Source organism: Ziziphus jujuba, chromosome 7 (assembly GCF_031755915.1).
Source record: "Ziziphus jujuba cultivar Dongzao chromosome 7, ASM3175591v1".
NCBI classification, from domain to species: Eukaryota; Viridiplantae; Streptophyta; class Magnoliopsida; order Rosales; family Rhamnaceae; genus Ziziphus; species Ziziphus jujuba.
This window is the reverse complement of record NC_083385.1, coordinates 20,373,894-20,385,375: the sequence shown is the minus strand read 5'-3', so window position 1 is coordinate 20,385,375 and position 11,482 is coordinate 20,373,894. Positions and strand designations below refer to the sequence as shown.

The 11,482-nt window shown below is 34.2% G+C and overlaps 2 protein-coding genes across 6 annotated transcripts; both read right to left on the bottom strand.

Annotated features, from left to right (window-relative positions):
* Window positions 1-215: 215 nt before the first annotated feature.
* On the bottom strand, window positions 216-4,635 carry LOC107425557 (probable serine/threonine-protein kinase At1g54610). 3 transcript variants are annotated; one of them, XM_048479588.2, is made up of 7 exons: window positions 3,821-4,635; window positions 3,450-3,734; window positions 2,763-3,080; window positions 2,455-2,673; window positions 1,863-1,966; window positions 1,470-1,593; window positions 216-904 (listed from the first exon to the last, which is right to left on the bottom strand). In XM_048479588.2, exons 1-7 carry the CDS (start codon window positions 4,214-4,216, stop codon window positions 485-487), a joined length of 1,866 nt encoding a protein of 621 aa, XP_048335545.2. In that variant the 5' UTR covers window positions 4,217-4,635; the 3' UTR covers window positions 216-484. The 3 variants fall into 3 exon arrangements, with proteins under 3 accessions (XP_048335545.2, XP_048335546.2, XP_048335547.2); XM_048479589.2 differs by having other exon boundaries at window positions 1,488-1,593; window positions 3,821-4,630; XM_048479590.2 differs by lacking the exon at window positions 1,470-1,593 and having other exon boundaries at window positions 729-904; window positions 3,821-4,633.
* A 494-nt stretch (window positions 4,636-5,129) lies between these two features.
* On the bottom strand, window positions 5,130-9,879 carry LOC107425556 (TSL-kinase interacting protein 1). Of its 3 annotated transcripts, none has more exons than XM_025076258.3 (8): window positions 9,766-9,879; window positions 8,772-8,910; window positions 8,313-8,530; window positions 7,951-8,189; window positions 7,673-7,853; window positions 6,837-7,391; window positions 5,838-5,957; window positions 5,130-5,748 (listed from the first exon to the last, which is right to left on the bottom strand). In XM_025076258.3, exons 2-8 carry the CDS (start codon window positions 8,893-8,895, stop codon window positions 5,656-5,658), a joined length of 1,530 nt encoding a protein of 509 aa, XP_024932026.3. In that variant the 5' UTR covers window positions 8,896-8,910; window positions 9,766-9,879; the 3' UTR covers window positions 5,130-5,655. The 3 variants fall into 3 exon arrangements, with proteins under 3 accessions (XP_024932026.3, XP_060675145.1, XP_024932027.3); XM_060819162.1 differs by having other exon boundaries at window positions 8,313-8,512; XM_025076259.3 differs by having other exon boundaries at window positions 8,772-8,946; window positions 9,766-9,877.
* Between the last annotated feature and the right edge of the window lie 1,603 nt (window positions 9,880-11,482).

Below are 11,482 nucleotides of genomic sequence, written 5' to 3'. Positions count from 1 at the left end.
TGAAAGTCACTATTTATGCCAAAGGTTCAAAATTGGAGCCTTAATGCGAATACATATTAACCGCATAAGCAAAACTTTGATCATTATATGTACAAGCCAAACTTTGATCTTTATTTTTACTCTATATATTGGGTGCCCCAGTATCAAAGAGAAAAAACAACCTTAAAAATAGCTGTAGTTCCTTCAATCACACATATATTTATATATTGCAAGAATAAAAAAAGAGAATATTAATCATTACATACATTAAATAATTGTTACACAGCTGGATCCCCTCTCTTTCATCCTAAGCTTATTATTATTTTTTCCAGATAACTGTCCCAATGCATAAGTAATTCAGACACAAAATGGTCCTTAATATGAATCCATTATTTATAGCACAGCTGGTATAAGGCAAAAGCTAAGACCAGAATGTAGCTTAGAAAGATAGGTATGATAAAAACTAAGAAAAAGAAGATGAAAAAAATGTTATAGAATTTATTAGTTACTCTTTGTCAGACGATGCAAAGAGCGAAGATAATTTCTCCGGATCAAGATTTCGAAAATCCAATGTAGAAATGGACCTTCGGAGTTGGGAAGATGTGGCATTTATTCCTGGTTTGTGGTTGATGATATCAGTGATGGAAGCCTGCAAGAGTGTGAAGTTCCTGAGGCTTCTAAGAGCATTAGGGTTTATGTTCTTGAGAGCATTAGGATGACCCTCTGTAATGGCAGTTCTTTTCTGATGAAAATCACGAAGAATTGGAGAAAGAGAAGCTTGCAAGCTGTGATGAAGATGATGATCATACGTATTTGGTTTTGTAGAAGATGAAGTGCTGCTTTCACTATTGTTCATCTCTTGGCTGTGCACGTAGCTGCTGCTGCTTATCTCTTGGCTTTGCATGCCGAGATCTGCAAATTTTTCCTGCAAGAAAATTAAAGAGAAAATTAATTAAAGAAAGCTAAATCTCACCCCATATAATGAGAGAGACCACAGTCATTTTCTAAGTAGAAATATTATTTATCATCCATAGTGATCATCACGAATGATGCAACAGAATGTTATCTAAAATAAAGTCGATCAATAATTGTCATCAGCTGCATGTGGAATTGCTGATGATAATTGCTAATAATATAGCAATAAGTAGTATTCACAAACAAAAAGTTCTGGCACAAACACATAGAAAACTAACACACAAACAAATAAAGTTCAATGAAAATTGCAATATCTGAAAACTTAAAAGAATTTAAACACATAAATGTTTTTAATGTAATTTTTTTTTTCTAAATTTTTTGTTTTTCTTTGACTAATTCAGTTTGCCTCCCGAAACTTTAATTATGGGCACATAATTATATGCACTGTTAGACAAACAAAAAGGGGAAGAGAATTGTTCTAAATTTAAAATAGTCCAATCCAATCCAATTCAACATTTGAAACAGAGTACCCTTAAATTAAAGTAAACTAGAAATGTTACTAGGTATGGACTTACAAATTGGTGCAAATTTACCTTATTAGAAGGTTCAAAATCTGCCTTGGATTGTTCAGGAACCTCCTTCCCCTTATAAACCTCACAAAGATTTGTTCGAGATTGCTTTGATTTTGAAACCTTCCGACTATAACATGACCAAAAAAAAAAAAAAAAAAAAAGAAGAAGAAGAAGAAGAAGAAAGAAACAAAGTTAAATTAATCAATTTGTGTTTTTGGATATCCCAATTGGAATTCATTCATCTCCTATAAGACAACACTGAGGTTTTGGTACGATTTGGTGAAACTAATCATGCATTTGGTTTCTTAAATAAGTTGGTGAAGCTATTAAAGAATTGGCAATTAGAAGAAAGATAAAATTAAATAAATAAATAACAAATCAACATCATCATCATACCGATGATGCTTCTTGCGTTCCTTGGCTCGAATTGGTTCAGCTTCCTCCTGGTACATTACTGGCAAAGCTGATAGTTCACATGCCAACGGATATGAAGTAAAGAACTGAAACCACAGAACCTTACCTTATTAGGACATTTATAAAATTATTATACTTTAACAGTGATGCTATATACACTGATTTTGCTTCAATACAGACCCGAAATTTCAACTAATTAAAGAGCTAGAATTGGTTGGTGCAAGGCTCCTTTTGTAAATGCCTTCAGTATGATGAAATGCTTCACTATAAAAAGCATTTTTGAAAAGCACCTGTTTGTGTTTTCTTTAATACTTTTCCAAGAAGTTAATATTCCTCGAGAAAAACAGTTCAGATCATCTATTTCATTGTGTCTCATTATTTCAAATATATGCAATTAAGAGTAATTATAGTGAGGAACAAGTCTTGGAACAGGTCAGACAGGCTTAGTCTAGACAAAGATATACATATATAATTTTTGAGGCAACATGTTGCATAATGTATCTTCAAGTTAAAAACTAGTGGATATCCGCATCATAGGAAGACTACATACATATATATGTGTATATATAATCACCTCATTTTGGAGAGAAGAAGCAGCAGTGCCACGAGATTCTGGATCCAAAGCAAGAAGTTTTGTCAAGAGACCAAATGAAGAACTAGGAAAGACCTTGAAAGCATCTTCAAAACTAGGTTTGTAGTTCTGTGGTCTGAAGCTTGTTGAGGGTCTTAATTTTCTCCAGTAATCATCTGGGGGTGAACCACAAAGCTTAAAGATCTTATGAAGCTGCTCAACCTGAAATCCACACAAAAAACCTTGATTTTTCTCTTCCAACCTGATCATATGCAAAGTCAAACAGATTAAAAGATGAAAAGGTTCGTCACCTCAGTCCTCCCCGGCATCAATGGCTTGCCAGTAAACATCTCAGGCAAAAGGCACCCTGCACTCCAAAGATCTATACCAACTCCATAGTCTGTTGAACCCAACAACAGCTCTGGAGCCCTGTACCAGAGTGTCACAACTCGGCTTGTAAGTGGGCGTCTTTGTTGGGGAGGAAAGAAATTTGCCAGTCCAAAATCTGCTATCTTTAGCATCCCATTTTTGTCTATTAGCAGATTGGAAGCTTTGATGTCCCTGTGTAAAATTCCCCTCTCGTGGCAATGCTGGAGACCAGAGAGCAGCTGCTGCATGTAGCATTTGACCTGTACATATAGAAAGATACATAACAAAATCACCACTGCAGAAAAAATATGATCTTTAGCCACTATAAATTTCCTAACTAAAAGTATGAAAATTTCTGACTTAAAAAAGTATGTAATTATATAACCAACCAAATACATTTATTTTTTAAACCAAAACGTAACCTTTAGCAACAAGCTTTTACTTTTTTTCTCCTTTTGGACATCATTTAGTCACAAGATTTGGTTAGCAATCAAACGTAACATATTAAGTACTAACATGTTATGACCAAAGCAAAAAGGTTTTTTGGTAAAAATTCATCCGTTGTATTGCATATTGATGAATTTCTCAGCTGCTGAAAACGAAAAAAACTTGAGAAAATGAAAATGAACCTGTGGTTCAGTAAGCCTCAGTCCAGGACAATTAATGATTCTGGCCAAATCCGACTGCATGAAATCAAAAACCAGATAAAGACTATATTGCATTCTTGATGTAGCAAGCCCTTCCAGCTTGATCACATTAGGATGATCCAGTCTCTGCAGCATCATAATCTCCCTTGCCATAAATTTGATACTCTCTGGGTCTGATGTATCAAACCGTACCTTCTTCAAGGCCACAACTTTTCCTGTATCTCTGTCTCGAGCTTTATAAACATTGCTATATGTTCCATGGCCTATCTGCAAAACCCAAATCCAAAAACAGATTTTAAGTAGAAAGGAAGAAAGAAATCCAAGATCCAAAGAAGATAGTTCAAATTTAGGACCTTAGCAAGTTTCTCATAGGAATCAGCACTCTTTGGAACCAAACCAGCCAAAACATCTTCAGGTATGTTATCAACAAGCCACTTTGGCCACCCATTAACAAGCTCATATCCTTCAATATTCTTCTTCTTCACATTCTGTACTTTCTTAACAACATTCCCACCACCCCCTCCATTAGTATCACTCTCCTTCTGCGCCTCTCCACCACCATTAACAGCAACCACTTTCTTGACACTCCTATCTTGATGGTGCCGCTTTCTGGGATCCTTACCGGGCTGCTTTCGGTTAATGGGTCTCCCTTCATGACCTCCCTTAACATATCCACCGTCCAATTTCAGCTTTTCAAGGCCTTCCTGAGAAGGCGAATTTGTAGAAGTCTTGTCCAGAATACAACCCATTATGATTCTGGAAGCATTATCCGACCAACCGTTTGCGGTGAACCGATGATGTTTCGGTACCACCTAGGTGACATAGTAATGGTGAAAGTGAGAAAGATGGCAAAAGTGTTTGCCATGAGGAGAAAGTTTTGATGGAAAAAAGAAATGCGAATAGAAAGTTGATACTGCCGTCCTTTGGCCGCCATAGCTTGGAATTATGGTAAAGGATAAGAATGTTATTGATCATTGTTCGCCTCCGATTTCTACGCCATTAAGATCAGAGAATGGATATGGAAGATATTTTTCCTTTTTTCTTTTTTCTTTTTTTTTTTTTTTTCCTTTCCCCTTTTTCCATTATCAACGACTCGGACTGTGATCTCAAGGAAGTGGGGAGTTTTTTGAAAAGTACAAGAAATTGAAATACCCAATTTTGGCACCCACCAAAGAAAAACAAAAAATGAAATACCCGATTTTGGCGGGTCTTGAAGCTAATTTGCTGAAAAGCGTCAAGTACTACTGAGCAAATGGACGGTTGCCAGCAATATTGCCACATCAGCAGGTGCATTGTAAATTGGGATATCCACATCTCCCAAAATTATCCGTGGCTAAAGCCACTATTTTCTTATACAATAATTTAAATTTAAATCCATATATATCATAATAAAAAATAATAATAATAATAATAAATGAGGGATCCAACCAAATTGAGATGGCAAATGAAATAAGAGCTTGTCTTCTTTTTGCCACACATTCCAATAACATTTTTTATCTGCCATCCGAGCATTTTTACTATGTAATTTATATTCCTGTAAGAGAACACTTTTTTGAACCTTTTTCTGCATTTGAATAAATAGTTATAGACTGGTTTGGAACTCGGGACTGGAAGAATGGATGCCAGTCAAGAGTGTAATGTTAGTTTCTCGGTGCACTAATGTAGTTGAAATTAGAATCATCATTTATATTCCCTTAAGCTAAATAGTTTGGCTTTCTCTCTTCTGGGATTTAAATCCCAGGTCATTGTCTTAGTAATAACCAAAAAAGAAACAAAAATTAATACAATTGCAAGCAAGCAAACTCACACTTAAGTCTCAAATACAATTGTCAAACCTCCCTTTATTATAAAATTGCCCTCTGCTTGCAATTGATTCTAGTGAACTCCAGCTTCCAGCAAGCAAGTTTATGATGCATCAAAAAAGTTAGGCAAAAACGGTATTTTCTTGATAAAGAAATTAGACTACAATAATATTGCCGACAATGAATTCTACACTATTTTATTTACCTAAAAAACTGCAAAGCTCTCAAATTGCCCATAGAGCAGTATGACAAACAATCAATATGCTCCGACAATTATCCAGTTTTGAAGCTTGACTACATTACCTATTAGTTTCCTCATATTTGTATGTGTTTTAATTACTGGGAGGAAAGAAGTTCCAGTTTCCAACAGCTGAACTTCCCAACAGCTACTTAACAAATCCACTGAGGCTTATACTATCTCCATTTATAATTTTTCTGGAGGCAGGTTGGCCAAGATCGAAGGGTCCCAATGAATCACTCTGTATAACAGCAGTAAAATTTTTGACTTAGCTATGTAAGAAGCTGTACGTAAGAATCAACTAACCAATTTAATAAGAAATGGAAGTACCCATTTGATGCCAGTCAGCCCAAGGCTGCTTTCATCGTTATATGCTCGTGAACAAAGTGAAAGATCTGTCTCAGACTCTTGACAAGCCTGCTCAGTTGGAGCCCCCGCTTGGCTCTTGACCTGTAACCAAAAAACAAAAAAAAAATTGTTGCAATGTTTTAGATGAAGTGTCAGACTTTCAGCAAAACCCCATTCCCCAATGAAGTCAATGACTTTGGATAAATGTTTGAAATCTAGCAGATAAAGTTAACCTCACTTCACAAACTCAGCCACCGAAGAAAAATATGAAAATGAAACTACTAAACTCAAAAAACTCTCTTACTCTATATGAGTCAAATTCAAAAGATCTCTCCAAAGATAATCAAACAAAGTGAATATATATATACAGGCTGATATAAGAAGTGGGGCATAACAGGTTGTCCACATCTATCATTGGCAAGGAATCTCTTTACTCTTTATGAACATAGGAATCATACATTTTTCTTACAGTAGATGAAATTGATACTTATCAACCCACAATATGAAGTTGACAATTCCTACAACATCCTCGAGGTTTCAACATATGCAAAAACTATCAAAACATTAATTAATTAATTAATTGTATTAAACAAAACTATTATTGGTAAGCAAAAATTTAATATTTATAGGTTTGAGAGCTTTTTAGCAATTCAATATACCAAATTTCTCAATCTACTATTTGAAATAATGCATTGATATTAACATACATTGAAACTCATTGGTATTGCTGTAAGGAATAGTTCACAAAAAAAAAAAAAATCCCTGCACATCCTGGGCCATGAAGCAGCCCTCACAGCCAGCCACATGGCAGTGTGGGACACACACAGCCATGCAGCGGTGCATGCATATTTACATCTATCTATGAAGTTTTGCACTCACGTAGGAAAGCACAGCTATTGGTAAAGATAATAAAGGGATGATTGTAAAGCCAAACGGTTATGCGGCTTAAAATTAATTTCAAAATACATTAAACATGCTAACCTCTGCCAATTTAGGAAATCTTAATGACTTGGAACCAGAATTCTGGCTGCATCCTCTAGAAATTCCTCCTGAAGCCAAAACTTTTCCTGAGGAAGATACTTTTTGAAAAGGGAATGCATGGCATGTTTCTTCAGCATCCAGAATAGATGAGCGTGAGTCATGAGTAGATGGCCTTGAACCTTGAAAACAATTTTGCGCAGAAATAAAAGCATCAAGTGAATCAGAAATTAATCGTGTTGCCTGCAAATCTCTATTGCTTCCAATAACTTTAGCATCAGAATTACTGAACTTCTCCTTTAAGGATGCTTCAAATAAGAGGCCACCAATGCTAATATTTGTTAAACTATCATCCCAGAATCCCAATGATCTTGAATCAGGGTTTATTTTAGTATGATGCATGTATGTAGCGCTCCCTATTGATTTTGGATCACTGCTATTGAACTTGGCCTGTAAAGATGCTTCAGACAGGAGGCCTCCAATGCTTATATTAGTTAGACCATCAACCCACTGAACTGATGATAGTCCATGGTTACTTTCCATCCTTTGTCCATCATCCTGGTTAAATCAAATTATAGAAAGAAGCATATTTTAGAAAAGCTCAAATGTACAAAACAAATTTCAATTGAACCTCTAAACGAAACCATGCACTATTTTAGTATCATAATGGCACAAGAACATCCTACACTCTATATAATGCATTCTCTACATTGCTTTCACATCTGACAATCCTACTACATGCCTAAAACTTACAAAAAATAAGGTTTGTGGAAGCTTAATGTACATGTACAATCTTCCAAGCTATAACTAAATAATATTAAAAAAAACCTTTTACTTACCCTGATTGATTTGGCATCTTCACTTGTTACCACAGTTTGTATTCCCTCTTCATTTGTTTTTTTTGTGTCAGTGGTAAAACCTCTATGTGTGCCTTCAGATTGTAAACAATCTACACGGGTAGTTGATGATGTAGAACACTCTTCAGAGCTTTTATGATCAACAGTTGAGAACCAGCCATACCTTAAAATGAATAGTAGAAAATGCAATGAGATCAAGCCAGAAGCTTAATATAACTTAATAACTATAAGTCATTGAAACCAATTTTAAGTCCTTGTACCTTAAGCGGAAGATTGCAGGGCCTCCAATAGATGCGTGGACATCTCCTGCACTAATGTCACTGTCATGCAATGTCCATCTTCTGCAACCAGACATATGCTCGCGTATATTATATGGGACTAGCATTGGCTCACCAAGAGCAATCTTTGAATTTCCCCATTTGCTATTAAGGTGCTTAATCACAGAAGAAATCTTCTTCCGAGCTTTTAGGGTGAGTTCCAAATATGGATGATGTCCATCCTAAATACGAATAAGTAAAACGAGTAACATTAAAAGAAAGATCAGTAGCATATTCTGAAAACATATTTAACTCATAATTCACTTTTGGTCTTGTTCAATGCTTTATGACATATATAAGTTTACCTTTTCCAACCCCTTGCCAGTGACTTCATCAATCGGGAAAAGCTGTAACTTGATCTTTGTATGAGGAACATATGTTTGTCCTGGACAAAGCTTATGTCCAGGCAATTCTGTTGTTCCAGAAAGATATGTACTTCCATTTGGAAGCTTCATACACAACCCATCAACTGCACTAGAAGAAGAGGCCTGCTCATCTTTCTTGTCTAGAAATTCACCTTGACCTAGAAGGTACACCCCTTAGTTGAAAATTCAAAAGATAATATCTCTAATATGTTTAAAACTAAAAATGAAGCATACCCATAAAAGAACATACAGAATGATCAATCTGAGAAGTACTTTATGTGTGTGTGTGTGTGTGTGTGTAAATCAATGATACCATGTATGCAGCAAATCAAAAATAGAAAAAAAATTTATGGTTCTTGGTATAATTAAGTTTCAACAAAAAATTAACGATGTTCCGACCTTTTATATTGTGGCCACCTTGATCAGTCCTTCTAAATTTGTTGGCTCCAGTACCACGTAAAGTAGCACTGCACCCTCTGGGAACCTTGCTTGTCCTCTTGTTCTGCAGTCTAGCTGCTCTCATGGTGGTTCAGCTTTCCTGCAAAGATGTCACACACTCAATCTTCATCCTTCTCTAAAGAAAAACAAAAGGGATTACAAAATAAGACCAAATTTACCACAGAAGAATCATAAAAGCTTGATCCAATCTGAACCAGAAAATAAGGTCAACATCCCAAAAAGTAAACAGGGTAAATACAAAAACTAGTTTATAGAATTAATTAGTAATGTCACCATTCAAATCTTACCCAAATTGCCAAACTCACTCCTAAATAACCAAAAAAGGTTCAATTCAAAACACCCGGCCTGGAACATTATAACTTATAAGCTAGAATATAAATTAACCTAAACTATATCAACTATCCTGCGCTAGTTTATTTTAAAAAGTATAAAATCCACTGCCATTCTCTGAGCTACAAATCCACCGCCATTTTCAAGACTAATCAAAAAGAAGGTAAAATGCTGGGTCTTGAAGGGGATCACCAAGGCATACACAATGAAAGCATAAAATGACCAAAAGAAGGTTGATTTGTGTTCGGACCCAAATTCCTGTAAATATGAGTCGCAAACATATAACACTGTAAATTCAGATTAAAAAAAAAAAATTATATTGAGACACAGAGTCCAAGTAAATCAAGGATTCGGTCTTTGGTCATTCAAGAGAACAAAGGTTACAAATTTATTACAAACAAAAATTCATCAAGATAATCATGTTCTTGAACCAATTTATTTATAAAAAAAATCAAAAAAAAATCAAAAAAAAAAAAAGACATAAAATGAATAAATAAAATGAAGAATCAAAGAAAACAAAAGCTAAAGAAAAAGGCAAACAAATATTGAATATTCAGATCAAAATTGTTCGATTTGATCTCTAAGATAATGGAAGTTTGCGTACCTGAATCGAAGAGAGAGAGAGAAAGAGAATCGAAATGCTTGGCGGGAACGAAGTTCGTGAAAAAAGTTTGGGAATGAAAATCTCTTTGGAAGGAAAATAGAAAAATTGCCGCCTCGTTTTGAAACCAATTAGTAGGTTTTTTTATTTATTTATTATTTTATTGGAAGGAAACAAATGGGCTTTTAGTATTGCGACCTAGTAGCATGGGCTTTGATATTAGGTAACAATTGGACTTGCTCTTACCCATCAAATAAAATTAAAGTTTTAAGTTTTTTTTTTTTTGAGATAAACAACTTTTCTTAAGATTTAATATTGGAAATCTCAAACTAAGCTGCTTGCAGAACGATTTATATAGGAAGTTTTTTTAATGAAATATAATAGAAAAAATTACAAAATAATACTCCCTCAGCTTTTATATATGTTTCAGTTTGCCTCATGAATCTTTTCTTTTTTTAAGCAATTTCTCTTCCAAACTATTGTATAATGTCAAAATCTTTTCTTTTTCTAATTTTTTTCCTATTACTTGACAAAATTGACCATCTAATATTCAATTTAAGTATTTGAAAAATACATGTATAAATTGTAACTTGTTTTGAATCAAAATTATCAAAGATTTAACAATAACACCAATAAAAAAGATTTGGGTACATTTTTAACTTATAGTTTTTCAAGAAAAAAGTTGTAACTAAGGCATATATTATTTATATAACTAGTTAATTTAATTATTATAAGGTTAATTTTGTCAAATTATGACAAGAAAAAATTTACAAGGTGGACAATTTAACGTTATGATTTATTTTATGGAGAAAATTGATCCACAAAAAATATTTAGAAGACAAATTCAAATATGGATGAATTTTATTTTTTTTTTATGGAAATATAGATAAAAGTTCAAAAGGATATTTTATAATTGAAAATCTGGAAAATATTAGAAGGGAGGTTGAATAGACTTTTTTAAAGTTTTTGATTTCCTTTTGGTGAAAAAGAACAATCAAGAACCTATGCCTTTTTTATATCATATCTCCAAGCCCTCAAACTACAGAATTAAAGTTTGTATATATATCTCAGCAATTGAGAACCCAGTCCTCCTACCAACAGATAATATAAATGCAATAAAATAAACAATGAGGACTAAGTGCTCCAAAAACAGATAATGTAAACTAAAGTGTAAGAGTATAAAATGCAAAAAAATAAAAATCAGATATACAAATGTTTACGTGAAAACCTTGTATGGGAAAAACCACGAGTGCTAATCACCAGTTCTAATCTAAAAATCGACTAAATCATAATTAAAAATATATAGTCACACAAGCACACCTATCCTAACTATAAGGAATGGTGTCGACGTTCCTAGCAACAAAAATAGTAGATGACTAGCCTTTTGATTGTAGATGCAGTGGCTTTAAGCCTTAACCATTGAGCTACTATTCCTTGTAATGATACACCAGCTCCATTTTCAAGGCCTCTTTTGCAAAGGCTCCACTCCTCCAAGCTTTGTAGCAACTAGCAACAAATCCCGAAATACCAACAAATATATGTAGGAAAGTGTTTATGGGATGTTTGAAAGGTAGAGACCTAAGACTCTCTCTCTCTTTCTCTCGAAATCTAAGATACAGTGAAAAACCAGGTAAAAACTTAAACCACAGTGAGAGAAACAATCTATGACAACAAAAAGGTAAGAAAATGATGTTTTCTATGGTCCATAAATTTTCAAGCT

Coding starts and splice junctions, on each gene's coding strand:
- LOC107425556 (XM_025076258.3), bottom strand. CDS start 8,895: ATGAGAGCAGCTAGACTGCAGAACAAGAGGACAAGCAAGGTTCCCAGA. Junction 8,190..8,312: donor CTGGCAAGGGGTTGGAAAAG/GTAAACTTATAT, acceptor ATTCGTATTTAG/GATGGACATCATCCATATTT. Junction 5,749..5,837: donor GGCTGACTGGCATCAAATGG/GTACTTCCATTT, acceptor GCTGTTATACAG/AGTGATTCATTGGGACCCTT.
- LOC107425557 (XM_048479588.2), bottom strand. CDS start 4,216: ATGGGTTGTATTCTGGACAAGACTTCTACAAATTCGCCTTCTCAGGAA. Junction 2,674..2,762: donor TGATGCCGGGGAGGACTGAG/GTGACGAACCTT, acceptor TGTGGATTTCAG/GTTGAGCAGCTTCATAAGAT. Junction 1,594..1,862: donor GAACGCAAGAAGCATCATCG/GTATGATGATGA, acceptor GTCATGTTATAG/TCGGAAGGTTTCAAAATCAA.